The 27823-nt window shown below is 42.9% G+C and overlaps 1 protein-coding gene across 6 annotated transcripts in view; it reads left to right on the forward strand.

Moving 5' to 3' along the window:
* Positions 1-16121, forward strand: part of LOC134610691 (transcription elongation factor A protein 3-like) — an 87309-nt gene extending 71188 nt beyond the window's left edge. For 3 of the 6 annotated variants that reach the window (XM_063453856.1, XM_063453828.1, XM_063453838.1), the window contains 2 exons: positions 14205-14276; positions 15919-16121. In XM_063453856.1, coding sequence (XP_063309926.1) covers positions 14205-14276; positions 15919-15927 — 81 coding nt within the window. In that variant the 3' untranslated portion in view covers positions 15928-16121. The remainder of the gene's footprint in view (positions 1-14204; positions 14277-15918) is intronic. The other 3 variants (XM_063453810.1, XM_063453820.1, XM_063453848.1) reach the window with 1 other exon arrangement.
* Positions 16122-27823: the final 11702 nt, after the last annotated feature.

A 27823-nucleotide genomic window follows, 5' to 3' on the forward strand; every position in this document is an offset into this window, starting at 1 on the left:
AGACGTCGAGACCCCAACCAAGCTGCGGCGGTTCATGGGGTTTACGGTGGTTATGGTGTTCCAGTGCAGTGCTTATTGTACTCACCAGTACTAGGAAGCAGCGATTGACAGAGGTACCCGGTTGGGGTGCAGTTGGTCCGTCACATTCAAACAAAGTATATAACATAAACATTTTTAGAAAAATACTATATATCTATTTGAATGCCCATGCGGCCTCCAGTACAAGACAGAACAATTAGACCACTAAAAATTAGAATAGGTCATGTGATGTATATTGGACTATCCACACCAATTACACGCCACTGCCCCCACAAAAACCAAGCCTTTAGGCACCATTCCCAACTCCTCGACGGGGAGATCAGATACACTATCATAACAGGCACTTTTAACAAAATACAGTATACCGTGGCCAATATATTGTGGGGATATTTATGGGATAATAATAGTAAACATTACATAATAGTAAAAAAATTACCCACTATTTTAATTCTCAGATCCAAAGATCGTTATCATTATAAGTGAAATGTATTCCATATAATAAAATCACAATTTGTTATAAAAATAGATACATTTATTTTTAACAATTTCAATAATAATAATGAGTAACATGCATGACAATAATCAATGGAAATTCAGTATAACATGAGTATGCAATACAATATGGTAATATAAACTTCCTAATGGTTAACATAGTTTAGAATCTACAGCATTAGCCGTCAAGAAGATTTATGATGGGCTTCACAGAGACAAAGAAAGTTTCACATAGAGACAGAGCTGCAGCGTAAAGCCATAACAACTTAGCTGACAGAGTAACCCTTTCAATGCTGGCTAGACCTCCTAAGTAATTAAGATCTACTCTTATGTAATTTTAATTAACATAACATTTAACCAGTCATTAACCATTTCCTGGATTCATCCAATGAGAAGAAATCTAACATGTTCTATAAGCTGATATTTTAATTTGCCTAACAGATATTTTATCTTATTTAAAGCAAATCAATACAGCTGGATAAATATCATGATATGCTAACATGTGATATGTCACATAAATACAGAATTAGTGTTTTATCTGCAGAATAAAAGTTTAATAATGTATTTCTTATTACTAAGATTTCTAAATATCGAAATATAATCGTGATTTATCCAGTCATATATCATGCTATTAGAAAATCTTAATTAATTTAAATTAATTAAAGGAAGCCAGTATATTTACCAGTTAATATATATTCTCACCAGATGTTCTCAAGTAGCTAAGTGTCCAGGAATGTTTTTCTGTCTTTCTCTCTTAGCCTGCTTCCGACTCTTTTGCCCCCGACTGCTTTCTCAGCTCTTGATCTTTGATTGCCTTATTGCTGATTGAATTTCTTTGAATCCCCCTCTCTTCCCTTTGTCTTAACTTTTAAAGGAAGAGATTCTCTATTCACACTAGTTTATGAACCAATCACAACACTAGGGGTGTGGCTCCTTCTAAATAACCATTTTAGTATTTGAACTCTAGAGGGCAGTCTCATCCCACTAAACATACCTATCCAGGAAAGAGTTAACTTTTCCTGGTAGCTATTTTGACTTCATTTTGGCTTATCTATATGTTGCCATAACTCAACTTTACTCGTCAGATCAAATGGTTTCTTGAATTTTCTTCAGACTATGTGTCTCCATTTTCTGTAGTATTTTCTAATATGACAGTTTGTGAACTATTTCTGACCCCTTCAATACAATGGGAATCTGTTAGATATAGAAAGTAAAATTAAATTATTTAATCTTCTCTGTCACCTATGTCTGGGTTTAGAATTTATTCTATTCCATTAGCATTTTAGACAGTCTCTTATCACTTGGTTTGTTTATACTATACATTCCATTAGCTCTGGCCAAGCTTTAGAGAAAGGATAGAAATGTTGTGTCTTTTGTTAACTTGAAAATAACAAAATGGAGTCTGGTCTGTTCAAAGTGACTTCAGAATATACACTTTGTATTTCTATCATAGCGCAAAATGTCTGCCGATATAAATACCCTGACAATATTTGCCCCAAACAAAGAACAAAGAAACTTCCTGCACAATTCTACACAAACTATCTACCATGCAGACGGGTATAACGATCATATGCAGAGACTTCAACCACATAATGGATCCTTCACTAGACACAACTCTGTCCCACAATACAACTAGAGTTCATCCCCTAAAACGGCAGTGCAAAAACTGCTTCATGAACACCACCTATAAGATGCTTGGAGAGTCCAACAGAGAAGCGATCGAGAAGACACTTATTTCTCCTCTGTCCACAATTCATATTCAAGAATAGATGGATTCCTGCTGTGTGTGGCAGACTTAGATCAAATAATGCAATGTGAGATTGGGTTGGCCGGATGGTTCAATCACGCACCGTTGATGCTAACGCTAAAGACCTTTTTGACACTCGCCATCGCGGTCCCTGGAGATTCAATGAGCCTCTATTATGAGATCCTGAGTACACCCATAACCTACTGACCCAAACGATGCAATATTTCTCAGAAAACCTGACACAGGACACCTCTTATGCCACCCTATGGCAGGCACACAAGGCAGCTGCAAGAGGTATATTAATACGTAGGGCATTGTGCCCTTATTGTATTTATTGTATTTTGGAGCACTGTTTCTGGCTCTTTAAATGGTACTGGTACAGTTCTGCACTCTTGAAGTGGCACTTCGGATGCAGCCAAAGTGCCGAAGTAGTCGAAGGGGCCACCGTTCATGCATGTGGCACCGGCCATCTTAATTTAGCCGAATGCGCAGAATACCGCTGAACTTTTACCTTCTCTGGAACTTCGACTCTTGGACAGCAGTCGAACAGCAGTCGACAATACGAACGCCACATTAGCATTGCCTATTTGCAATGGTCGCTGTTCGTGAATTTGAACAGTATTTGAACTATGGTGAATAGACCAGCCGCACAGCTCAAATCTGTGGAACTGTTTTGGGCATGAAAATGTGCGTGTGGTCGGTCAAATGAGACTTCCAGCTATCTCCTGAATCACTGAACCAATTCGTATGATTTTTGGATATGTTGGTTCCCTAATTATGCTGGTTCAGAAAATGTAACTTTTATTGGAATTGCATATATAGTTTTAAAGTTATAAAAATTGTGTAAAAAGTATATTTTTCGCTTGGAGATAATTGAGTTGATACAGCAATTAACTCAATTATCTCCAAAGCAGAGGGGAGGAATTTACTGTAATGAGTGGGAGTGTTTAACTGTGTGACTGTAAACTATAGGTTGTTGAGTTTGTGTTTTCAGTGCCCAACAAGGTCCACGTGGGTGGTAACCTTGTGGGAAAAGTTGTATATAAGAAGCAATAAAGCCCCAGTTCAGTCTGTTCTGTTCAGATCTGCTTAACCCACAATACGTAGCCTTGTCTCGTTATTGTAGGGAACTGCTATATTCACACTGGGGATTGCTATACTTTGTATACTCCCCTGAGCTCTAATCACTTAGCTCTTTTAAGAGCTGTTCCTGATACGCTCACCTGGAGAAGAGGCCTTTCCCACACGGTCCTGGAGGACAGAAGCTGATCCAGGGTGGAAGGAAGATGGCGAGACTCCAGTTACGCTACGACGGTTGTTGAGTCTGCGGTGGCTGTGGTCTCCGGTGCGGTGCTTGTGGTCCTCGGCGCAAGCTAGGAAGCGTCCGTCAACGGAAGGTACTCGGTGGGAGTACACATGATCCGTTACAGGCATCATATCTTAAGAAACGCTCCCAATCCAAAATCACAGAATGGCAGAAAAGCCTTTATTACCTGGCGGGACAAACCAAATATCCCCGACCGATGCACTGCAGACCCAAGTCACTTGACTGCTCAATCAGCAGGCGCTCGAAAAGACAGGCTATACTCTCAAACGACTTAAGGCTACACACTACCTGCAAGGCAACAAAAGGGCAAAGTATTGGCTTCCCAACTTCAGAAACGACAAAGTAACCAAAAAAATTCATACCTCGGGAACAAAATGATAGCCCCGAGGGATATTAGCAATGCATTTGCCCAATACTTCTCCAAATTATACAACCTCCAAGAAGACACCTCTATCTATGAACTGACAAAATCTGACATACTTACCTACCTAGACTCAATTCCCCTGCCCACACTGACAATGACCCAACAGCGAGACCTATCCTTCCCAATAACTGAGGAGGAAGTCAATTTAGCTATCCATTCCTTACCAAGAAATAAAGCATCAGGCCCAGATGGCTTTTCGAATTGCTACTACAAGCGGTTTAGTAGCTTGTTAGCTCCGCACTTAATAGCTACCTTCAACAAAGCCATCCTCTCATGCACAATGACACCTGAGACCCTTCTAGCACATATAGTTACCCTCCCGAATTCAGGGAAATAACCTACACACTTGCAAAATTTTTGCCCGCTCCTGAATACTGATGCTAAATTGTTCGTCAAAGTCCTAGTGACAAGACTAGTCATATACTACCCCACATTATACATGCAGATCAAGTGGGCTTCATTAAGGGAAGACAGGGTGGAGATAACACTGGAAAAGTCCTCAACATCTTATACAGTCACAATCTCTCCAAATCAAGGCAAGCTGTTACTCTCGCTAGACGCAGAGAAGGCATTTGACCATCTGCACTAGGGGTTTCTTGCGGGAGTCTTAGGAATATTCTGGTCCCACGGTGTTTCATGGCAGCGGTCGAGGCGCTATACCACAGACCATCAGCATAGGTCCTTAGCGCTGGGTTTCTTTTGGACCCCTACCACATAACCAATGGCACGAGGCAGGGGTGCCCGCTGTCGCCACTGCTTTATGTCATGGCGCTGGAACCATTAGCAGTGCTAATACAACACAGCTCTATACTTGGAGTACAGGTGGGGGAACGAGCGTACACCACCAATCTATTTGCCGACAATGTTTTAATAACTTTGTCACAGCCTCAGGTTTCCCTCCCTAACCTTCTGGCCACCATAGAAAATATGGGAAACAATCATACTATCAAATAAATATGAGCATTGGCATTCCGGCTGCTCAGTTGGAAGCCATGCTCCCATCTTTCCCATTCGACAGGAGAGAGGATTACCTAACGTTTCTAGGGATTACATTTTAAAAAAAACTCTTCGATTTATTCAAATATAATTATGACCGGCAGTGGGAGGAGAAAATGGTATTGGTCCCTGTAGCGGAGAGCCGATCTTGCACAGCTATTCTCCACTAGAGATTCCAGTGAGGCTCAGGAACAAGGTGATGTTAAGTCCATAGGCAAGGTTTCCAGCAGGTAAAGTAATACAGCAGTATCCCCATCGCAATCCCAATAACTGGACGACACACAGTTTCAGGAGTAGACTGACAAGCTTTATTCCACAGTTCCTTATAAAGCCCTCTCCCATGCAAGGGAGGAGGTTCTAACACTTAAGACATTATCCAATCTCTAAGTAGTAACCTCCCACAGATCTCCTCCCCTCCTCTAGCATCATAATCCCCTTATTGTGTACACAGTTTTCCCCGAGTTTTGGATGTACCCTAAATACTTGGGGTACATCCACAAATCCAACATCCCCAGATAGCTCTATTCTGGGGGACCAACATACTTAAAAATTAGCCCATTCGGATGAATGGTTCGTGAGATATGGGGTTCCAAAGATTTGACCGACCGCATGGGTAAAGTATCCGAAAACAGTTCCATGCATTTTGGCCCTGCGGTCGGTCACAAACAAGGGAATGAAAACAGGCGAATTGCCTGTGTTATAGAGCCTGGAGAGGGTTTGAATGAATTCCCTTGTTTATGGGGCTCTTTCTACCGAACGGCGGGTCATTCGGTAGTTTCCATACAAATTTCTGGAAGTATGGAGGTCTCAGCGGTGTTTGCCTAGTCAAGTGTCCGATTTTAGTTCCAGACACTCGACGGCAAAACACCGCTGTTCGGTAGTTTAAGATGGCCGCCGCCACGTTTTTGTTTCCCGAATGGCGGCCACCCAGAGGACAAAGACCACACTGCACTGATTGCCAATTACCTGTTTGCAACATTGTTGCAAACGGTAATTGGAGGCACACTCATTCCTGGGTGGTCTGGTTGTTCGGTAGTTTCATTCCCTTGTTTTATTTGAATGATTCTATCGAACAACTAGAGGAATACAATTCTTTACATACATTTAACTGTCATTATACCCGGATACCATGCTTTCTATACATGTACATACACATTAAACCAGCCATATGACCAAATACACTTATTCTCATACATGTCGTGGGACAGCCCGGTACCAATCCGCTACAGTCCCCAAATATCAATACCTATTACAATCTCTGCCAATTCACCTACCCAAAATATTCCTAGCCAGACTACAGAGGATTAGTGACGATTCATATGGAATAATCCCAAAACTAGAATAAATACTTCCACACTAAATAGGGCTATGATGGAGGGCGGGTTTGGGGTACCAAATGTCAAGCTATACTACAAAGACAGCAATAGCATTGGCAGTTGTAACAGTGCAAGCGACTGTGAACTGACCCCAGTGGTAGATACAGAGTCAACCCATGATCTAAAAATGCTCTACTGGCTCCCAAGGACACATCGACCAGTCTCTCAGACACTTCTTCCTACGACAAAACTTATATTTAAAATATGGGATCTAACCATGTACATGGTTGGCCAATCTCACTAGCTACTCCAATATCTGGCCTTGACAGCCACATACCGACTTTTTACAGTACACTGTGGGTTACGCATGGCTGCACACAGCTCTATAAATTGTGGGGTAAGAATAGGATAAGACCATACGTAGACCACATTCAATCTGCCACCCAGAATTTTTTTTCTTATATCCAACTGAAATGCTACATACATAGTAACTGCAAATTGGCGCCTACTGCGGGTCACATCTCAAAGTTTGAAAAGTTGTGCCTGTTCTCCCCACCAAGGAAAACCCTATCCACCATCTACAACCTACTCATACTTTCTTCCCCGTGTGGGAGAAGGGAATGTATGGACGCATGTCACAAAGAACTGGGGTACAAACTCACAAACAAACAATGGGAGGGGGCTTGTGTGGCACACAGGCGCAACACAACCTGCACAGCACACCTGGAACTAGTTAGGAAACTGCACTATAGATGGTACTATGTACCAGACAGATTGTCTCGCATATACCCAAACACCCTTAACACTTGCTGGAGGAGTTGGCACAATGCTCCACATATGGTGGTCATGCCCGTCTATAAAACCATTCTGTGATATGGTCGAACAAGATCTCTCTGACCTCCTCCAGATCCCACAACACCTTGCACGAGAACTATGTTTACTGTTCACAGGTTTAGAACATATGTCCCGTGTACACTCAAATGTCACGTTTAATTCCTAATTGAAGCAAATACTCTCATAGCGTGTGCATTGAAAGCACCACAAGCACCAGACAGGAAGATACTACATACCCAGGTTACCACGAACTGGGACTACTAAACCATGTCACACACATATGAAACCTAACAGGACCACCACAGAGGCCAGAAATATATGGGAGGACTACTACTGCTCACAGAAACCTACAGATAATTAAGACAGGGGAGAATACCCCTTCTGGCTTCTTGTTTATTACTCTGCTATATTGAGTTTCTTTGTCCTGTTTTTGGTCACGGGGAAAAAAATAAATAAATAAATATATATATAATTACCTACATCAATTCACAAGCTGATCTACTAATTATTGTAATCCCCCCGCCCCTTCCCCAGTGGCCTATTGCCACAAAGCCAGCATCCAAAGCGCGGACGGTTACAACCTTCCGCATCGGTAAGACCAGAAGACAGCGATTATACACATCACCACAAGCCCAACTCCTCAGATCCATGTACATGCCATACCATATTGTAATACATGTAGATATATTGGTACTGTTAGCAACTTCTGAATGTGGTGGACATTATGTAATATATGTTAGTCCATCAGACATGAACATAAACATGTGTTGTATCTCTGCAGAAAGGGCGGTGACAACCTATGATGCTTCACTCTTATGTCAGTATCAGTTATGGTGATGTATATGCCGTTTCTGTGAAAAGATGCCCCTCCCCTCTTCCTTTCTGTACCCAAAAACTTAAGTTGAATTATTTTTTTACATTTTGCTGAATGTTTAGGAAAAGACCACTCAAAGCATCAAGGGTGTTATATGTTCCTGTGGTAGAAGAGCAGATTATCACTGGAATCCAAGAACACCTCATCATCCGTGGAAGGAAAGGGAGTTTGATATTCATCGGGAAGTTGGTGTTCAACCACAACTGACTCCTTGATATATTGGGTCTCTCTGTGATGGTCCTTGTTCAATCATTCCTCAGAGGCAAAATAGTTGGGTTACAGAGGTGGAGGATATGACTGGAAAGGCGAGTTTGTTCTGGTTGCCTAAACCTCTGGAACACTTAGCCAGAGCCTTGACTTTCAAAATGCGAGGAGCCAGAACAGAGCCCTTCTAAAACAGCTTGGCTGACTTTGTTTGCTCCCTTGGGAGAGTAATGGAACCCACTGATTCTTCCTCCTCTTTTGGGGCTTTTGCAGGAAACTGAGTTAGAACTTTGAAGAGTGCATTCTCCACAGAATCTGCAACCGGTACTTGAAAGTCTTGACTTGAAAGTCCTGATCTGTGATGGTGAATTCCCAATAATCATTACAGTAGCTGCAGAGACAATCACGGTGTGAAGAAAGGGAAAGAAAGGGACCTAGAACTGTGACAAAAAGAAGGGAAAAAAATGAAGATGCCAAAATAAGGTAGTGAACAGTAAGAGTAACAGTAAGAGTATGATAAGATGACATAAAACGCAGTAGAGTACGGGAATGCTACACACAGCAAGAAATGCATTCTGCACGACCTATAATGCACACTGTACGCACCCGTAGATTACAGCAAAATGTATACTTTATTGAATTGGCCAATGCTGCCATGCGACCTGCTATGTACACCTTTAGGCCGATGTTTAATGCCTATCACGAGATGAATCACTAGCTCATGTATATGTGATGAAAGTTGGATGACAAACGTTGACCCCCCACTTCTCTTTTGTACCCCTCCCCCTACAACAAAATTTTACAAAATAAAGAATGAAAAAAAAAAAAAAAAAAAAACGCAGTAGAGAGGATGGGTCAAAAATAGTGCAAACACAGTATTACTTTGACCTGTGCTGATGTCCAGGAGCAGCACATAAAGAAGTTGTGTCTTTGCTGTTAGGGCCTTATATCCTCCTTTCTGATTGGTTAATATGCTGTTGTTTTGCTTGCTGCTGTGGAGTACAGTAAAGAGACACTTAAGCATGTTATGAAGCTTCCTGTCATGTAGTAGAATTGAAAACGTGTGTCAGCAAGTCACACTATAGCGAGTATTGCTAGTAAATGAATATGAAACTTGAATTCCAATAAGAATAAACTCTTCTTCATCCACTCACACCTTTGCTCTACTCCTCCTTTAGGGGCCAAGATCATGTCATATATATGAAGGTCACTGATTCCAGAACCAAATTTCATAAAACAAAGACAGTTCTGTCAGCTTTTCTATGACAAACCAGACTCCACTGCTTTGCCTTTTTCGCTGACAAAGTGGTATCTGCCCTCAATCCTTATCATACACACCAACCTTCACCTTGACCCAATTTGGTTAACTCAGTCTCAACCCAACATAACCCAACATAACCCAACATAATTAAATTATCCCATAAAGCTATTGGCCAATTCTTCATTTTAATTACAATTACTTTTTGAAAAGCTCTATAACATCTTGGTAAAATTACTTTCATCTAAAGATATTCCTGAAAACCTTCATTTTGGTGTTCAATTCTGATATTGTACAGAACCTTAACGAAGATAACCAGTGACCTGCTTCTATGCTGCTTTTTAAAACTACAGAAAACCAGCTGTGCTGTGACGTGTATTTATGATAGATCTTGATTACTAACATCATACCTATCCAGTTGTTCCGCCTTTAGGGATCCATTGTCCTTCATTACACTCTCTAACATGAAAATCTTACTTATTGCATTACTATTTTTCATGCATTCCTTTCCACCAGGCTCCAAATTTCATTTGTATCATTGATGGCATTACTATTTTGATGACTATCCAAGTTTTAGTCATGTATGTAGCAGAGCTCCCTGGATACCACCGCCAAGGATAGAGTCCTAGCTGGAACCAGGAAAAACCTCAGTGCTTCTGCCCGAGTCGCCATGGCTTGATTGGGGACCTCCTGGAGCCTCTCTGTCCTGAAACAGGATAGAGGACTAGCTCTATTTCCTCCCAGAGACTGGACAACACACAGTCCTGGGAGCTGTAGTCCACAAGGACTTTTCTCGCTGAATCTTCCACGAGCTGGAACCAGATGCTGAGTAGTGAATAGCCCATTCCACTCCCAGTAACTAGATAACACATAGTTCTGGGAGTAGAATTGATTTTAATGAGCCAAACTCTGCCTTTTATGCACAGACCCCAGCAGGGGCTCTCAAAACAATACAATACAAACCCCTCCCTAGAATCTCTAGGTGTGGGATATAATTGAGTTAAAGACCGGTAAGCTGATTATCTCCCAGGAACAGAAGCCAAACACAAAACATACAATCATAAAAGTACCTCAAAACATCATAAAAACATATAATAACCCCATATGTCATACATACCCAAACATCGAATAAAGGGAAAGTGCTGAACCAGGGGCACCAAGGGAAAGCTGCTAGTGGTGGCTGGGCCGGGTAACTTCCGAATGGGGTCTCTGACCTGGATCATAGTCGCTGTGCAGGAGGCCAGCTTCCACACTTCTCCAGGAGTTCGTGGCAAACGTCCGTAGAAAAGAGCGTTTGTCACAATAAATTATTCAATTCACTCTTTCATCACTTACATATAATAACACTGGTACAGCTGCCTCCCTTTAAGTAAAGCATTGCTTGAACCCAACCACCTATAGGTCAAAACAAAGCAAGCTGATTGATTCTGTCTCATGTATTGCATCCTTCTTCTAATTGTCATTATTTACAAATTGATATCTCAATTCCATATAAACAAAAATGCTCCTGACTGATTCATCTTCCTCATTCATCATTTTTCATCTACCACTCCACCCTTTATTGACTTTACAACTTTAAAACAAGTTAAACTACTGACCTTGGCTTGCAAAGTACTTAACATCTCTGCTGCCTCTTTCTTTATTACTAAACATGTTTCTTTATTACTAAATATAACCAAACCACCAGAGTGGCTCCTTCACTTGTCTCATGAATTGAATATTAATTTGGATGTGATTCCAACAGACAATTACACCCCAAGTGCCATGTACCCTAGATGCACCATTGTTATTAACCACCTTCTACATTAGGCAGGTGTGAAGAATCTACCCTGTTTGGTTCGGTATTTTGGATTTTCCCAGTTCGTTAGTTAAAACTACCGAACACCGACCAACCTATGGCTCATTAACATCAAAGAAAACTGTGAATTAAGGGCTCTCTCTGTGTGGCCGCTGTTCGCATAACTGAATGCCATGTGTTGGAGAAAATGGCGGCCATCTTGTCGCATGAACATAGGCAGTGGGACTTGGTCGTCGAATGTCTGGAACTAAAATCGGACACTACTTCCTGAACGCTGGTCAAACGTTGCGAAAGCCTGCTTCTGTTCCCTGACCAGCCAGGAGGGCGCTGTTCGGTAGGTTTGTTCCCACGAACTAGGAAGACAAACGCTACCTATGAGTCAGGGGAACCGTTCGTGGATTTGTTCGGTTTTTAGACTTCCCAAAAGAGACCGACTGCACAGCCTGATTTCATGGAACTCTTTCTGGGCAGGAGCCTCGTGTGCGGTCGGTCAAATTATGACTTCCATGGAACTCTCAAACCCCTGAACCGTTCTGGGTGATTTTGGGATATGTTGGTCCCCCAGATCGGGGCTATCAGAGAATGTGACTTTTGTGGGGTTCCCATGGGGTTCAAGGCCCTTTCGGGGTTATGTGAAAATGTGTTTTTTTGTGTTTGGAGATATTTGAGTTTAGTACAATACTTGACTCAAGTATCTCCTAAGTAAAGGGGAAGGATTTGTTGTATTCTATGTGGGGGTGTCCTGGACCTGAGAGCCAATGTAACTTTAGTATGTACTTTGTCCCTGTGTCCTCTCAGGTCCAGTGGGGAATGCCCCTGGAATATGTAATTATAAATCCCATTCCTGAAGACTTGCATAAAACGTCGGCCAGCTGGCTTGAATAAAATCATTCCTGTTGTACCCTTCATCTAGTTCAGGCTGATGTTTGGGTATATGACTGACTGCTGGGGAAGACTTCTTGTATGCTACATTCTAGCTGGAGAATATTCGTCTTTATACCTGAACTGCAAGTTCTAACCACTCAGCTCTTAGCAGTTCAGGAGGAACCGACTATGAATGGGTATCTGATATACCAGCATTCATAACAGCAGGTTACAGATGTTTACAGATATTTTATATATAGACTTAGAGATTCATGTCATTATGAACTGCAATTAATCTGAATTTGAAATGATAGGGTGATCATCAAAATTCACGATTTCCCAGCCACCATGCAGACTAAATTACGAAAACAAACGACTCACACAATGGACGAGCATGTTCATTTGATTTGTGATTTGGAGAGCCCAAAAAAAAAAGGAAATGATTGGTGATTAGGGGCTATATACTCTGATCAGCCACAACATTAAAAGTGCTGCAGGTGAAGTGAATAACATTGATTAAATCTTTACAATGGTACCTGTCAAGTGGTGGGATATATAAGGCAGCAAGTGGACAATCAATTCATGTGTTGGAAGCAGAACAATCAGTTTTATGTGCTGGAAGCAGAAAAATGGGTAAGCAAAAATATCTGAGTAACTTTAGTCATGGCCATATAGTGATGGCTAGATAACTGGGTCAGATCATCTCCAAAACAGCAATTCTTATGGAGTGTTCCTGCTATGAAGTGGTTAGTACCTACCAAATGTGGTGCAAGAAAGGACAACTGATGACCCAACATCAAATCACGACGTTGTTTTCTTTTAGGTCAGGTAGATAGCCAGGTGTTTGTTTGTTATGCTCTTGTCAATGGTCTGGTGGTAAACCTTTGGTCTTGGCATTCACGTGTATGTTATTTTGTCACGTACCACCTACCTAGGGTTTATTGCATACCAAGTACACCCCTTCATGGCAATGGTGTTGCCTAATGGCAGTGGCCTCTCTCAGCAAGATAATGCACACTGCCACACCGCAAAAAATGCTCAAGAATGGTTTGAGGAACTTGACAAAGAGTTCATGGTGTTGCCTTGGCCTTCAAATTCCCCAGATCTCAATCCGATTGAGCATCTGTGGGATGTGCTGGAATAACAAATTCAATCCATTGGGGCTGCACCTTGCAACAACCTGCATGTCTTAAAGAATCTGCTGCAAATGTCCCGGACACATTCAGTCTTGAGGAGTCCAAGCCTCAATGCATCAGAACTGTTATGGCAGCATGAGGGGAACCTACACGATATTAGGAAGATGGTCTTAATGCTGTGGCTGCTCAGTATATATATATACACCCCTGTAGAATTGGTTTCATATGTAAATATATTTAGGAGTTCAGGCCAACTCTCTGGTTTAGCACCCTTCCCTGTCACAGATGACTAATTCCAGGGACCTATTTAACCTTGCACTGCAAAGAGCGCCAGAAGTATGTTTTTCCAAAGTAAGTGGGTTAATTTCATAAGAGCAGGCAATAGGATAGGACCTGGCAAAAATTATGTGCATTAGTTTTGTGTCAGGCTTATGAGGTTTCTGATAATGTACTGTAGCTGAACCCCACCGGTTTTGCATAGATTGGGTGTTTTCGAAAAACTATTACAATCTGTGAGCTTTGAAGTTGCTGTTTAGTGAATACGTGAGTGGGCTGGATCTTGAATGTTATATATAAAAATGTAGATTTATTACTGTTTCTATTTTTGTTCACTTGATTTCGAAACCAGTTGGTGGGGAAAATTATCCTATTATTGTACTACAAATTATATACATACTATTTATATTATGTACATAGTTTGCAGTACATTGGTTGGCCCATTTTCTCACCCTTTTGGTTTGTCTGATTCATTTCACTGAATCTTTGTTGGTGGACAAAATTCTGAAGTCCCAACTCACTGCATACACAAAATTCTGCAGATTTAATTTTTATGGGTGGTTTCGCCATGCACAAGCCTTGTTATTTTTAGTAATTATCTTTCCTGTAATCTCCACAGGTGCAGACCCGCAGTGCTGATGAGCCAATGACAACATTTGTTTTGTGTAATGAGTGTGGTAATCGTTGGAAGGTAAAATAACCCATTGTTTGCTCTCCTGTAATTCTGCTGTCTGCAATTTATTTTATTTCCTTTCTCCTTTGGCTAGCACCTTCTGTTTGTCTTGCTTTCAATCTGTGGTTTATTTCAGGATCTCAGTACATTCAAATAATTGTTCTTTTATTCGATAAGAAATTTTATCCCCCTTTTTCCAACTCTATTTTGTCTTCACACTATCTTCTAAGCATTGAAAAGCTAGTAATTTTCAGTTGGTGAAACTACTAACCGTATGAACCATTAGATAATAGTCTTGTATTTAATTTATAAAGTGCAAACACATTCCACAATTAAAATACTTGAGAAGTGGAGCACTAAATAAGTGTGTGAGATTAAGAGGAGGGTATATATAATAGGAAACCTAACAATCTATTCACTATAATACATAAAAAGATATAAATACCCTAATCTCTAACTATGATATCTGCCAATACAATAATTCAGATAAGGATATCACTGCAGGATAGCCAAACAATAAAAATGCTTTAAGTAACAATTGAAAAAATTAAAATCAAATTAAAAATGAATGGCAAGTACCATATACTGAATGCAATAGACTAAATAATAAAGTCCAATAATGGTCTGTGCAGCTGCCTTCCCTTTAGGTATTTTCTTTTTACATTGATGAAGATAGTATTCACTTTCCATGTTAAAAATTGTGATAAAATTAAATACAAATTATGAAAACAAACCACACTTTGGATTGCATCTTATGAATATGTGTCACTACAAGGTTTATTAATTATTTCTTTGTATCTTTTTATGTATACAACTGATACTATGGAGTAACACTATCAATTATTGTATTGGCAGATATCATAGTTAGAGATTAAGGGTATTTATATCTTTTTATACATTCCACAATTGGTAGGATACATCTAAAATACAAAGCAAAAATTGACAAAGAAATACAGGAGGACTTGAGAATAATCTAGACTCTATAATAATATAATCTATCAACTATCTTCATTGTTCATGATAGGAGACAATAGTGGCTTCAGCATATATAAACCATAAGCAGCAGTAACTAATGTACCTAAAGTCCCTACAGTTCAAAGTATTATTGTGAGACATTTAGATTAAAACCATCTTGCTTCTGATGAGGAGAGGGTTGCCATCACACCAGACACATTATATTGAACAGCTTCCTTGGCCTATAAAGAGCACTTACTGTTTAGTCTAAAGACTGTTGTGAAAGAACCAGGTTAAGTTGACAACTTAGGAATACTGACCTTGGCATCTCAAATGGGATGCCAAATGGGATCAGGATCAGTATCATGACCTGCAATTAAACCTTTCAAGCCGTGTGTGTGGCTGTGCCAGTGGCTTGCAACATGGCAAATCTCATAAGTTGGAGTGTGCATTTTAGTTACTATATATAATGTACTTATGAGTGTTAGAAGACCATGACGTCTAGCTATGAGCCTGGATATTTACTATAAAATCCTGGTAAATGGGAATTACATTGTCCTTGAGAGCTTTCAGCTTTGCCTACAGTCCTTTCATACTTTAATTTGACAGCTGCTTTTTAATTATCCCCACTCTCGCTTTTGTGATCAATCTCAAACCTTTGTTCTATTTACACTGACTCTGACCTCTATTTCTCTTTGTTTTGCAGTTCTGCTGATCCATGACTTCCAGCATTAGCTACTAAATGCTATACTGTGACATACTGTATCTCAAGGAACAGGCTTTTAGTGTTACCCCTTGATTCACGTTTCTTATCTCAGTGTTCTACTTATGATTCTTTATCATGCCCTTTCTTATTCACTTCAATCTCTCCAGGAAAACATTACCTACTTACTCTTGGCTCTCGTATAATAATGCATGCATTTACATTTATAGTTAAAGCTTTATCCTAACTCACAATTATGTGACATCATCTGCTTTTTCATGGTCCTGCAAAATAAATGATTGTAATAAAATACAATAGTCAAAATTATTTCTGATATCGATGTGACTATAAGGTAATAAAAGAGAGTTTGGGTAAATGTATTGGATTGCTGTCTTTCTTTTACATTGATAGAGATTTTTGCTTGGACAGTCCAGGGTTAAATTACTTCTCATTTTTTTACCGTCACTGAGACATGACTACCTGAAGCACTCTCACTGGGAATTGCTTACGCTGGCATGCGACTCTCTAAAACCACATTTTGCGTAGCCCTTATTCTTTAGCAGGGAATTAATGCACTGCCAATTTCTGTAGAATCCTGGCAGAGAAATTATTCTGGCATTAGTTACATGACCGCAAACTGCTCAAGACTCGTTTCCTACTTTGAAGGGTTTACACGAAAAACAGTAGTACAGAAAGTTTCAATGACAGACAGTGGTGCAACAAACACTGCATAATTTGTTGATGGACCCCAATGGTTATAATTATGAGAAGGGTCCTGCCAATTTAACTGCTCCAGAGTAATAAGGTACAGAGAGCTTAATGCATCCTTCCCATTCTACGATTTCTATAGGTTCTGCATGCGATATGTGCAATATAGATACATAAAGTAATATATATGTATTTAAAACGTGATAAAACAGAAGTACTTTTTGCTATTAATTAGCTTCTGTAGTGAGATATCAGTGAGCTTACACCATAGTGATACGTGCTTAAACATTTGGCGCTAGAAGTGACTCAAGCACTGCATTGTATGGGAATATCAGAGGGTTATAGTAATTGAAGCACAGACTGTATTCAGCTTAAATATAACTGAAGGTAATTGCAAACTGTACAGTTTTCAATCAAGGCTGACTTCTTCAAAACATCTTGCACAAACTCCTGTTGCGAAGCCTTGAAGGTAATGTTTCTATATTTCTAAATGTCACATATAGCTAAATTATTGGACAAAAAAAGGCAAACATTGCAGGTCATGGGTAAGGACAGGTGGACTTATGGAGCAAAATCAAAGAAAGAGAGAGAGAAATGTAAAGGGAAACTATAATCACCAGAACAACAACAGCTAATTGTATTTGTTCTGGTGAGTATAATCATTCCCTTCTATTCAGATAAAATGCAGTGTTTACATTGCAGCCTAAGAATGACTCCACTGGCCACTCCTCAGATGGCTACTAGAGGTACTTCCTGACATGCGCATATTCTAGAAGTACTAGAGGTACTTCCTGACCCCTAAGCATATTCCTAATAATACCACCATAAAACCATCCCCCCAATAAAATCCGGACGCAATTTTACTTGGGAAAATATCACAGCTTTTATTAGTATAAAAATGTTCACACATAATTGTAAAAAAGAAGGGGGTCAGAGTCAAGCACACTTAGATATATTGAAGCCCAATACTTTATAATGTTAACACCTAGACACTGACCCCCACATAAATGACAGCAATCTTAACACAACATTTATCATATAAGACACAAGTTAACCCAGCCACCAACGGCATCTTATTCACAGCCACCAAGGGCATCGTCCACCACTTGTAGAGCTATACCGAGATACCGCTACACACCCAGGCTCAGAGCTACCGACGAGCTCGAACCTACCAAATACAAACGTAACTATTGTTCCTGAACTTCCCCACCTTACTAAGCCAACGTAAACCAATAACCCTCTCCATCCCTCGCTGCCGTGAAAAAAGAAGGGATAGACCTACCGGACAACACCTATAACTAGGGAGGGAGAGTGGGCAACATTAGGTTAGTGTGGATTAAATTTATAAAGGGGATTTACCTAAAATGCGGGTTTACCTAAAATTCCCTAAAATACTCCCCCAGATCCATCTGCCTGCCTCCTAGCTAGGTCAAGGCCCACTCCACTTACTTCACTGTTCCCTGGGCTTCATGACATGCGCATAGTCGTCCCCTAAGCATATTCCTAATAAAACCACCATCCCACCAATAAAATCCGGACAATATATTTCTTAGAAAAACATCACAGCTTTTATTAGTATACAAATGTTCACACATAATTGTAAAAAATAAGGGGGTCAGAGTCAAGCACACTTAGAGACATCGAAGCCCAATACTTTAACACCTAGACACTGACCCCCACATAAATTACAGCAATCTTAACACAACATTTATCATAAAACACACAAGTTAACCCAGCCACCAAGGGCATCTTATTCACAGCCACCAAAGGCCTTGTCCAACCCCTTGTAGAGGTATACCGAGATACCGCTACATACCCAGGCTTGGAGCTACCGATGAGCTCGAACCTACCAAAACAAATGAAAACGTAACTGTTGTTCCTGAACTTTCCCACCTTACTAAGTCAACATAAGCCAATCATCCTCTCCATCCCCCGCCACAGCTCAGAGATTGACCCCTCAAGCTACCTGGGGCGCACCACATGCCTACAAAGAGCCTGCCTTAGTCCTTCCTGAAAACCCAAGTTCAAGAAGTCCGCACCCACGTCCGAAAGATGCACTCCATCATATCTGTAATAGCCATGAAGCAGGTCTTCCAATTCCTTGTGCCAAATCACAACACCCCCTAATCTCTTAACGTAGACCGCTATTGCAAAATGCCAGTGCATACGCGGCACCATTTCTGACCACACAATAAGTACATCTGGGACCATAGTTCTCATCCTATCCACATCCCTCCTCATCATCCGGATCAATTCCCTTTGGGGTACCTGACCTACGTCGTTACCCCCGGCATGTATTAAAATAACATCTGGAGAAATACCCTGCCCTATTCTCTTAAACAATTCGGTGCAGATGTCACCCCAAGGAAAACCACGGTAACCAAACCAATGTATATCGAGTACATCCCGCGAAAACCCCAGGTGTATGCTTTTTGGTCGAACTCTCTGTCCCGCCCAGTAGACAAACGAATGTCCTATTATCCAAGAAACTCGACATCAAATAGAAAATAAACAGATAGCACCAATACATAAGCACTTTTTTCACCCCTTTTTTTCCCCCTTACCGCCTTACACTTACCAATCAGGTCGAACGGTGGGAACCTCACGATTCCCACCGTCCAATCTTATTAACTAGCTCATCAGACAAACCCAGCCGTACCGCTTCTGTTGCAGCCCCAATCCGAAAAGAATGTATCCCAAACTGTGACGAAATCAGGCCCAGATGACCCAAGCTTAAGTGAAAGACATGCGAAAACTGATATTTGGACAGAGATGACCAATCCTTGTGGATATAAAATGAGGTACCAACCCGCGAGCGAACTGCCATATAACGGGAAGCACAATCCACTGGACATGCTCTTGAGCTGGGCAAATAAGACAATTTAACCAAGCATTCCTTAGTGAACACATCCGTTTTCAATCGGCGGAGACCTTATCTCCCCATACCTCCACATCCGAAATCAGAATGCCCCCCGTCTGATACCGGCTGTTACTCACCAGTTCACTATCGCAAAAATCCCCAAACAAGTGCCGTGGAAAACAACAAAACTTTGTATTGAGAAATAAAAAGTCCCTGCGGTGCCTCAAGCAGCCGGAGGAGTAACTTAAGGGAGACCGTTCTCCTTGTGTCGGGAGCTTTTTTACCTTTTTTGTGACCTTTAAGGGCTTGACAGATCAGAAAGTGCTTTGTCCAATCCTGTCAGTCATTTAATTTGAAGACGAATGCCAGTGCAGCTAGATTACGATCCACCACCACCGTGGAAGCACCAATCGTAAACAATCGACACAGAAACCATAACATAATTGATTTTCATCAATACAGGCGCACGCCGCATCCAATGAATTCCATACTTTACTGTTCGCCATCCATGTACTTGGTGCCAATGAGTCTCTGATTAGTCCTCCAAGCATGAAGTCCCGAGATGCCACAGTTCGCTCGGCCAAGATAAACCTTCTGCCTGTGCTTCTGGAGCTTCCACGCAGAATTTTGCCCTCTGGAAACGAGAAAGCGAATCAGCGATAACGTTCAAGAAGCCAGGCACGTGACCTGCACAAAAAACAATATTAAACTGCATACACTGTAGGATAAAACAACAAAGCAGCCGTACCACTGGTACTGATGAGGCCGTCAAGTTATTTACCGCGTCCACTACTGACATGTTATCAGTGAAGAAGACAACTTTATTGTTCCGCAATATGGGCCCCCATAGCGACAGGGCCACCACTAATGGAAACCGCTCCAAAAATGTAAAGTTCCTAATGAGCGTGCTAAACGCCCAAGGTGAAGGACACCATTCCGCACACCATCGTCCGGCAAAGTAGGCGCCAATGCCAACACTGCCAGACGCATCCGTGAACAGCTCCTATTCCGTTGACGAGACTGCCTTATCCAGAAAAAGATCGCGTAAGAAACATTCCCAAACGCCGCCTTCATGGGCCTCGACACCCTGATAAAGTGATCACTCACCCGTATACCACCGGTGGCTTTAGCCAAGAACCTATTGAACACCCTCCCTACCGGGATCACCCGACATGTGAAATTCAAGTGCCCAATCAGCAAATGAAGTGTGCGTAAGGTCACTTTCTTATAATCCCGAACTTTCGCAATTAATTCCCGGAGAGCAACCAACTTTTCTTGGGGTAGACGGCATTCGCCTGCCACAGTGTTGATCTTGAGCCCCAAGAAACTCAGGCACGTCGAAGGCCCCACTGTTTTTTCGATCGCCAATGGTACCCTGCAGACGTTTGCCACCCATTGCCCAGCATTCTTAAACCGATTCTGCAGGTGTCGGAATTTGATGGTCCGACACATAAAAAGTAATCCAAATAATGGACCAAGAATTTTGTGCCCGTCTCCCTCTTAACCACCCATTCTAGGAAGGTATTAAATTGTTCAAAGTAGGCACATGAGATGGAACAACCCATGGGCAGACAAAGATCAATGTAGTTTTTGCCTTCCAAGAAACAACCTAGTAAATGGTGACATGCAGGATGAATGGGCAACAGGCAGAATGCCTATTCAACATTCGCTTTAGCTATCAGTGCCCCCGGACCCGCCTTCTTAACCAGCTCAACCACTTGGTCAAACGACGCATAGGAAACAGAGCAGAGCGCCCCATTGATATCGTCATTCAATAACGACCCTTTAGGATAAGAAAGGTGGTGAATAATGCAGAACTTCCCTGCTTCCTTCTTGGGCACCACGCCCAAGGGTGAAATACGTAAATCCTGGATTGGCGGTTCCCCATAAGGCCCCGCCATCTGTCCCAATTGCACCTCCTTCCTAAATTTGTTGCACGCAACTTCTGGGAAGTCCTCCACCGAACGCAGATTATGTATTTGACTAAACACTAAACGCTTTTGGAATGGAATCACAAACCCCATAGTGAACCCGTCCCTAAGAAGCACCGCATCCTTGCGGTTAACATATTTATTTAGCCATGGGAGCATCGCAGCAACCCTCACCAGCGAGAACCCCAGTGGCAATGGATGGTGCCGTGGCACCTCCAGTGACTCCTGCTTATGCGTTCTTTCCTCGTTTGAAGTAACAAGTAAAGGCGTGCCCACCACCACAACCTGAACATTCGGGTTTAAAATGGCATGTTGCCCCCCACTTACTGTCCCTCGTTGAAGAGCCAACAGAATCCCTTCCTATGGATAACCGACGAGGTGGAAGAGGAACCGGCGCCAGCTCCTGATTGAAAGGGAGCAGCTTTCTGCGCCATCATTCATTTCATCCAGAGCATTTCTCTGGTGATTTCTCTCCCAACACGCTAGCCAAGATGCTGAAAGCCCTCAACCAGTTTCCGAATATTTTCAGAATCTTTCTATACTTACGCATCTTCTCTTCCTTCTCCTTCCTGGCGTCCCTCTTATCCTCCTCCTTCAAATCTAAATATTCCTCTAGGGGGAGGAGGGAAAAAAATTCCACAAACTCCCCTTTCCAAATCTTTTATTTTGGGCTTCAGGTGGCAGCCCAAATGACCCGCAAAAGAAACATGCACATTCTGGCGCACCGCCACAGGAATATCTCTTACCAGCAACACCCCTTTGGCTGCTGTGTCTGCTAAAACTGATGCTGATGAAGATGCTAAATACTCGCTCTCATTACCTGTCCCCAACTCATCACCCCTTCTCACTGTGATTTCTGCTGTCCGCTTCCCTTTCTGCCCACTGACCGCTTCAATATCCTCTTCAACCTTCCTGGAGCACCCCCCCCCGTCCGGTAGCCGCATTGCAGTCCTATTTTGCGACTGCCGGAAATTGTGGTGTCTCGCTTGATCCAGGCCGCAAGCCTCACTTTCGTTTCGTCCACGAGGTCGGCAAGGATTTACCCGGGTGGCTCCACTCTCTATCCTGGATGCAGGGTTCACTCTGGAAGGAGCTCTGCGGCATGGCAGTCGGTCTTCTCCTTGGCAGTCCATCGTGCCTGGGTCTGCGCCGGTCCTGTTGCTTCCATCATTGTCCTCCAACGGTCCTGTGTCCATGCCACGCCGTGGTCCACTACGACCACCTGGACGCCAACAATGAAGGTCTCAACCTTTCAAATTCTGCATCCATGGGACCTGCAAAACAAAAGAGAGAGCTCCACACCCACGTGATGCAACAACAGGCAAGTCTGGATTAAGTTAGAAAGGGTATTTATCTAAAATGGCCAATATTTATATGGCTATAGGCCAACCCTATTATACTTCCCTTAAATACCCCCCAGATCCATCTGCCCACCTCCTAGTCAGGGGCGTCCGCAGGGGGGTTAAGGGGGGGCACTTGCCCCCCCTGGATTTTTCAGCTTGTTCTGCTATTTTTCGTGTGAGATTGAAAATGCAGTGCAATACCGGCGCCGGCCAGTAGGTGACGCTGTGTATGGAGAGAGACAGGGATAGGAAGCTACAGCTTATCCCTGCTTCTCTCTCCTCACTGAATCCACAGGGGAGCAGCACAGAGTGCAGCCAGCAACTCCTAGACTGCAGAGACAGATCAGGTAAATGAGGGATGGGGGGGCAACCTACAGATCAGGTAAGTGAGGCATCGGGGGTGAGATAGCCTATAGTTTAGGGAAGTGAGGCATTGGGGGGGCAGCCTACATATTAGGGAAGTGAGGCATGGGGGGCAGCCTATAGATAAGGGAAGTGAGGCATGGGGGGCAGCCTATAGATAAGGGAAGTGAGGCATGGGGGGCAGCCTATAGATCAGGGAAGTGAGGCATGGGGGGACAGCCTATAGATCAGGGAAGTGAGGGATAGTGGGTGGGGGGAGACAGCCTATAGATCAGGGAAGTGGGGGATGGGGGAGACAGCCTACAGGAAGGGTCAGCAAGGAGCAGGAAGGTAAAGTAAGAGAAGGAGCAGAAAGGAGAAGGAACAGAAATGAGCAGGAATAGACATCAAGGAGCAGAAAGGGGCAGCAAGGAGTTGGCAGGGACAGTGAGGAGCACAAAAGGTAAAGTAGGAGAAGGAGCACAAAGGAACAGAAATAAGCAGGAAGGGGCAGCAAAAAGCAGGAAGGGTCAGCAAGGAGCACGAAGGGTCAGCAAGGAGCAGGAAGGATCATCAAGGAGCTTGAAGGTAAAGCAGCACAAAGGTAAAGTAGAAGGTGCAGAAAGGGTCAGCAAAGAGCTGGAAAGCGCAGCAAGGAGCAGGAAGGGACAGAAGGAGCACAAAGTTAAGGAGAAGGAACAGAAATGAGCAGGAAGTGTCAGCAAGGAGCAGGAAGGGTCTGCAAGGGGCAGCAAGGAGCAGGAAAAAAAGAGATAAACCATAACCATTACAATGAGCTGCAGGAATTTTGATTCTTAAAGTCTCTTTTGAAGCTGGCATATGAATCAGAGCTCAGTTGGTGAACTGTGAAGGCACAGTGCTTTGGGATGTGCTGGTTGAAGCAGATTGCTTGTATGTGTCATAATGGTGTAGCCTCAAGGAACCCTATAAGGAGGTATAGGAGGTAGTTTGTTTTCATGTCCATCTTTACATTTTAGCATGAGTTTTTCAGTCTAGGTAAAGAGACTTCCATGTGACAATGCAGAAGGTAGATATGGCCATATGGATAGAATTAGTCTCTAGATCATTAAAAAAAAAAAAAAAAAGGATTTATAACTAAATGAGTTTAAAACAAATTCCCTTTAGAATTTCTTTGAATAATTTGCAGATATTAAAATGACAGAGGCAGCAATTGATCCACATATGTCTATTCTGTGATACCTTCATTATTTTTTTATCCGGAATCACTGCATTAAAAAAATAATTTCGGTATTGGCACTATCATGCTAGGGCTCCTGTTTTGTATTTTACTCTATTTTTTTTTTGTCTCCATTATAATTTAATAGACATTTTATGATTAAACAGGGAACGTAATGGTGGCAGGCTGCCACTTTTCTCCACAAGATGGCGGTCTCTGCATTTTTTCTTGTTTGCCTTGTTATTTATCAGGAATTCAATCGATTTTGCTCTCCCTCTCCCCCTCTCGTTTCTCGTTCTCTTTCTCACCTTTAACCCATTATCATCATCTCTTTATTCACTTACAAAAGGAGAAAATGTGATATCACACAGGAAGGTGGAGGTAGAGACAGTCACACAGCTACATGCATCTCTATACACACTCTTAGAACACTAGCTTCCCAGATACATTTTACTTCCTTGACAGAGAATTAGAGTATTATCCTCATTAAAACAGCATGAATCTTAAACAGATCTTCCAAGATGTGAGCATTGAGAAGCATTTAATGGAGAGGTGGCCCTAGGGACCCTAATGATCCTATTAACAACTCATTAATATTCTTACTGTTTAAATGAGTTTTCAATAGAAATGTGTCCTAAAGATAGAAATCGTTTTCCTCCTAAAAATCAAACCTTCCTTTGCTAAGTGTGTGTGTTTTCGCTACATCACCAACCTGCCTTCCGCCCCTCGGTGTTAACACAGCATCCATAACTAAAAGGCCGTAGGAGGGCAACAACCAGGCAGCAGGACCGCTACCTCCGCCTTTGTGCAAGGAGGAACAGGAGGAGCACTGCCAGAGCCCTGCAAAATGACCTCCAGCAGGCCACAAATGTGCATGTGTCAGAAACAGACTCCATGAGGGTGGTATGAGGGCCAGACGTCCACAGGTGGGGGTTGTGCTTACAGCCCAACACCGTGCAGGACGTTTGGCATTTGCCAGAGAACACCAAGATTGTCAAATTCGCCACTGGCGCCCTGTGTTCTTCACAGATGAAAGCAGGATCACACTGAGCACATGTGACAGACGTGACAGAGTCTGGAGACGCCGTGGAGAATGTTCTGCTGCCTGCAACATCCTCCAGCATCACTGGTTTGGCAGTGGGTCAGTAATGGTGTGCGGTGGCATTTCTTTGGGGGGCCGCACAGCCATCCATGTGCTTGCCAGAGGTAGCCTGACTGCCATTAGGTACTGAGATGAGATCCTCAGACCCCTTGTGAGACCATATGCTGGTGCGGTTGGCCCTGGGTTCCTCCTAATGCAAGACCTCATGTGGCTGGAGTGTGTCAGCAGTTCCTGCAAGACGAAGGCATTGATGCTATGGACTGGCCCGCCCGTTCCCCAGACCTGAATCCAATTGAGCACATATGGGACATCCTCTAACGTCACGTTGCACCACAGACTGTCCAGGAGTTGGCAGATGCTTTAGTCCAGGTCTGGGAGGAGATCCCTCAGGAGACCATCCGCCACCTCATCAGGAGCATGCACAGGCGTTGTAGGGAGGTCATACAGGCACGTGGAGGCCACACACACTAGTACCTTGAGACTCCACAAGTTTGATATTTTGCAGACAAATGAAACTAATTTGATAAGTTAAAGGTGCACTATAGGGTCGGGAACACAAACATATTTCTGACCCTATAGTGTTAAAGCCACCATCTAGCCCTCCTAGTCCTCTCTTGCTTCCCTAAATATAGTAAATATATTTTCCTATTAGTAGTTAGAAGATATCTACTAAACAACTAAAAGAGCAAAATAAAGAAAAAGTTTTCTTAATTTTGATCTTTGAGCTGTTTAATAGATAGGTCCCTAATTTGGTATCTGTAAATATGGCAAGCCCACATAAGGATAGAAAATTAGAAAGTCATCTACTAAACATGTGAAAGAGAAAAATTAAGAAAGGTTTTTTTTTTATAAACTTTGATCTTTCAGCTGTTTAGTGGATGACTCCCTGACTTGGCATCCTTAAATAAACTAATTCCCATACTAATGAGATTGGGGTATTTAACTAACACCTTGAAAAAAAATAAATTATAATTTCAAGAATCACCATCTTAAGTCTTTTAGAAGTTTTTCCTAAATCTTCTTATCATCAGTACCCAAAAAAGTTAAAATAAAAATCCATTAAAAACAGATTGCAAGAGGGGTGCACTAGCAGCCAGACAGAGCAGACGTGCATGGACTGAGCTCCTGGAAAACTTGTGACATAAGGGCAAAATAACCCCCAAAACCTGACCCGTCTGCCTTCTGGAGGGCTACCAGCAAGAAAGGGACACCAGGGCGAACCCATCGCTACCCGATTTGCCTTAATCACCACCTGGGGATCCAAAATACCCTCCTGAGGCCCACCGTTCTCAGAGCCGGGGTGAGATGGACGCTCTCCCCGCTCACGGGATCGTGCAGAGGTACCTCAGCCTCCTTGCATCCTACCCCCCCCCCCCCACCCCTCCTTTGGACCGGTGGGGGTTATCCCGGTCTACCATAAAGCGTCTGGAGAACCTGCTTGGATCGAGTCCTCAGCTGCACACGCAACGCATGCGACTCAAGATGGCGACTGCCGACTCAACTAGCACACACAGCCTGCTCCACAGCCAAGGCCCTACACACGAGGAGACAACAGACCTGCAGCGCTTGGGGCAATTTTTCTACGCTTTTGGGAGAAACTCTGGGAGCGCGAAGAGAGTGCCGAGATTAAACCGCAATTTCCGACTGACGGGGGTGAGCGTGGCCGCCTGCAGCGGGGAAGGAAGGTGTCACCCTCGGGCGCAGCGCTTGTATCAACGACCACCCTCACTCTTCACGGCCCTCCCGGGCTGAAGGTCACACGGATTCGGACCCGGAAGCATCATCCACATCCATGGAGGTGCCGGCGCCGCAAACGGCGGCAGACCATCAGGCCCCCCAGCGTCTGCAAGTGGAGGTAACTTGGACTCTAAGAGGAACCGAGTTAGTGGCATCGAGATGCAGGTCTTCTTACCGGCCCAGGGCTGGAGGGACACCCACACCGTACAGCTGCGGCACTCCAAGGCCCACCGGCGGACTCTAAGTGCATCCCAGCAGAAGGAGTGGGCTGAAAGGGGCAGCTGCTCACGTACCATCCCGGGTCTCTGGTGCTCCGCTACTCGCACCCATGGACATATCACACAGACATGTGGACACACTTTCGAGAGGCAATACATCCTGAGGCTTTTGGTGACTCTCTCTCGAAGCTCCAGACCGTAACGCAAAACACGGGTTAGCACAGCCCGATATGCCTGGCCAGTTCCCACAGACCCACACTAGATGGACACACTTTCGTATAATATATGACATTTGGCAGCGTAAAGTGTGATTCTGTGCTCTACTTTTAGCTTCTAATACCAGCCTGTTTTTCTTAAATATTTATGTGTTCCCATTTGTCTTATCTATTGCACTACCGTGGGTTAAGTGTGACTACCTAAACTGAGCGATAACCATACTCTTAAAGGAGACACATTAGTAATGTTAAAA

Source organism: Pelobates fuscus, chromosome 1, assembly GCF_036172605.1.
Source record: "Pelobates fuscus isolate aPelFus1 chromosome 1, aPelFus1.pri, whole genome shotgun sequence".
NCBI lineage: Eukaryota > Metazoa > Chordata > Amphibia > Anura > Pelobatidae > Pelobates > Pelobates fuscus.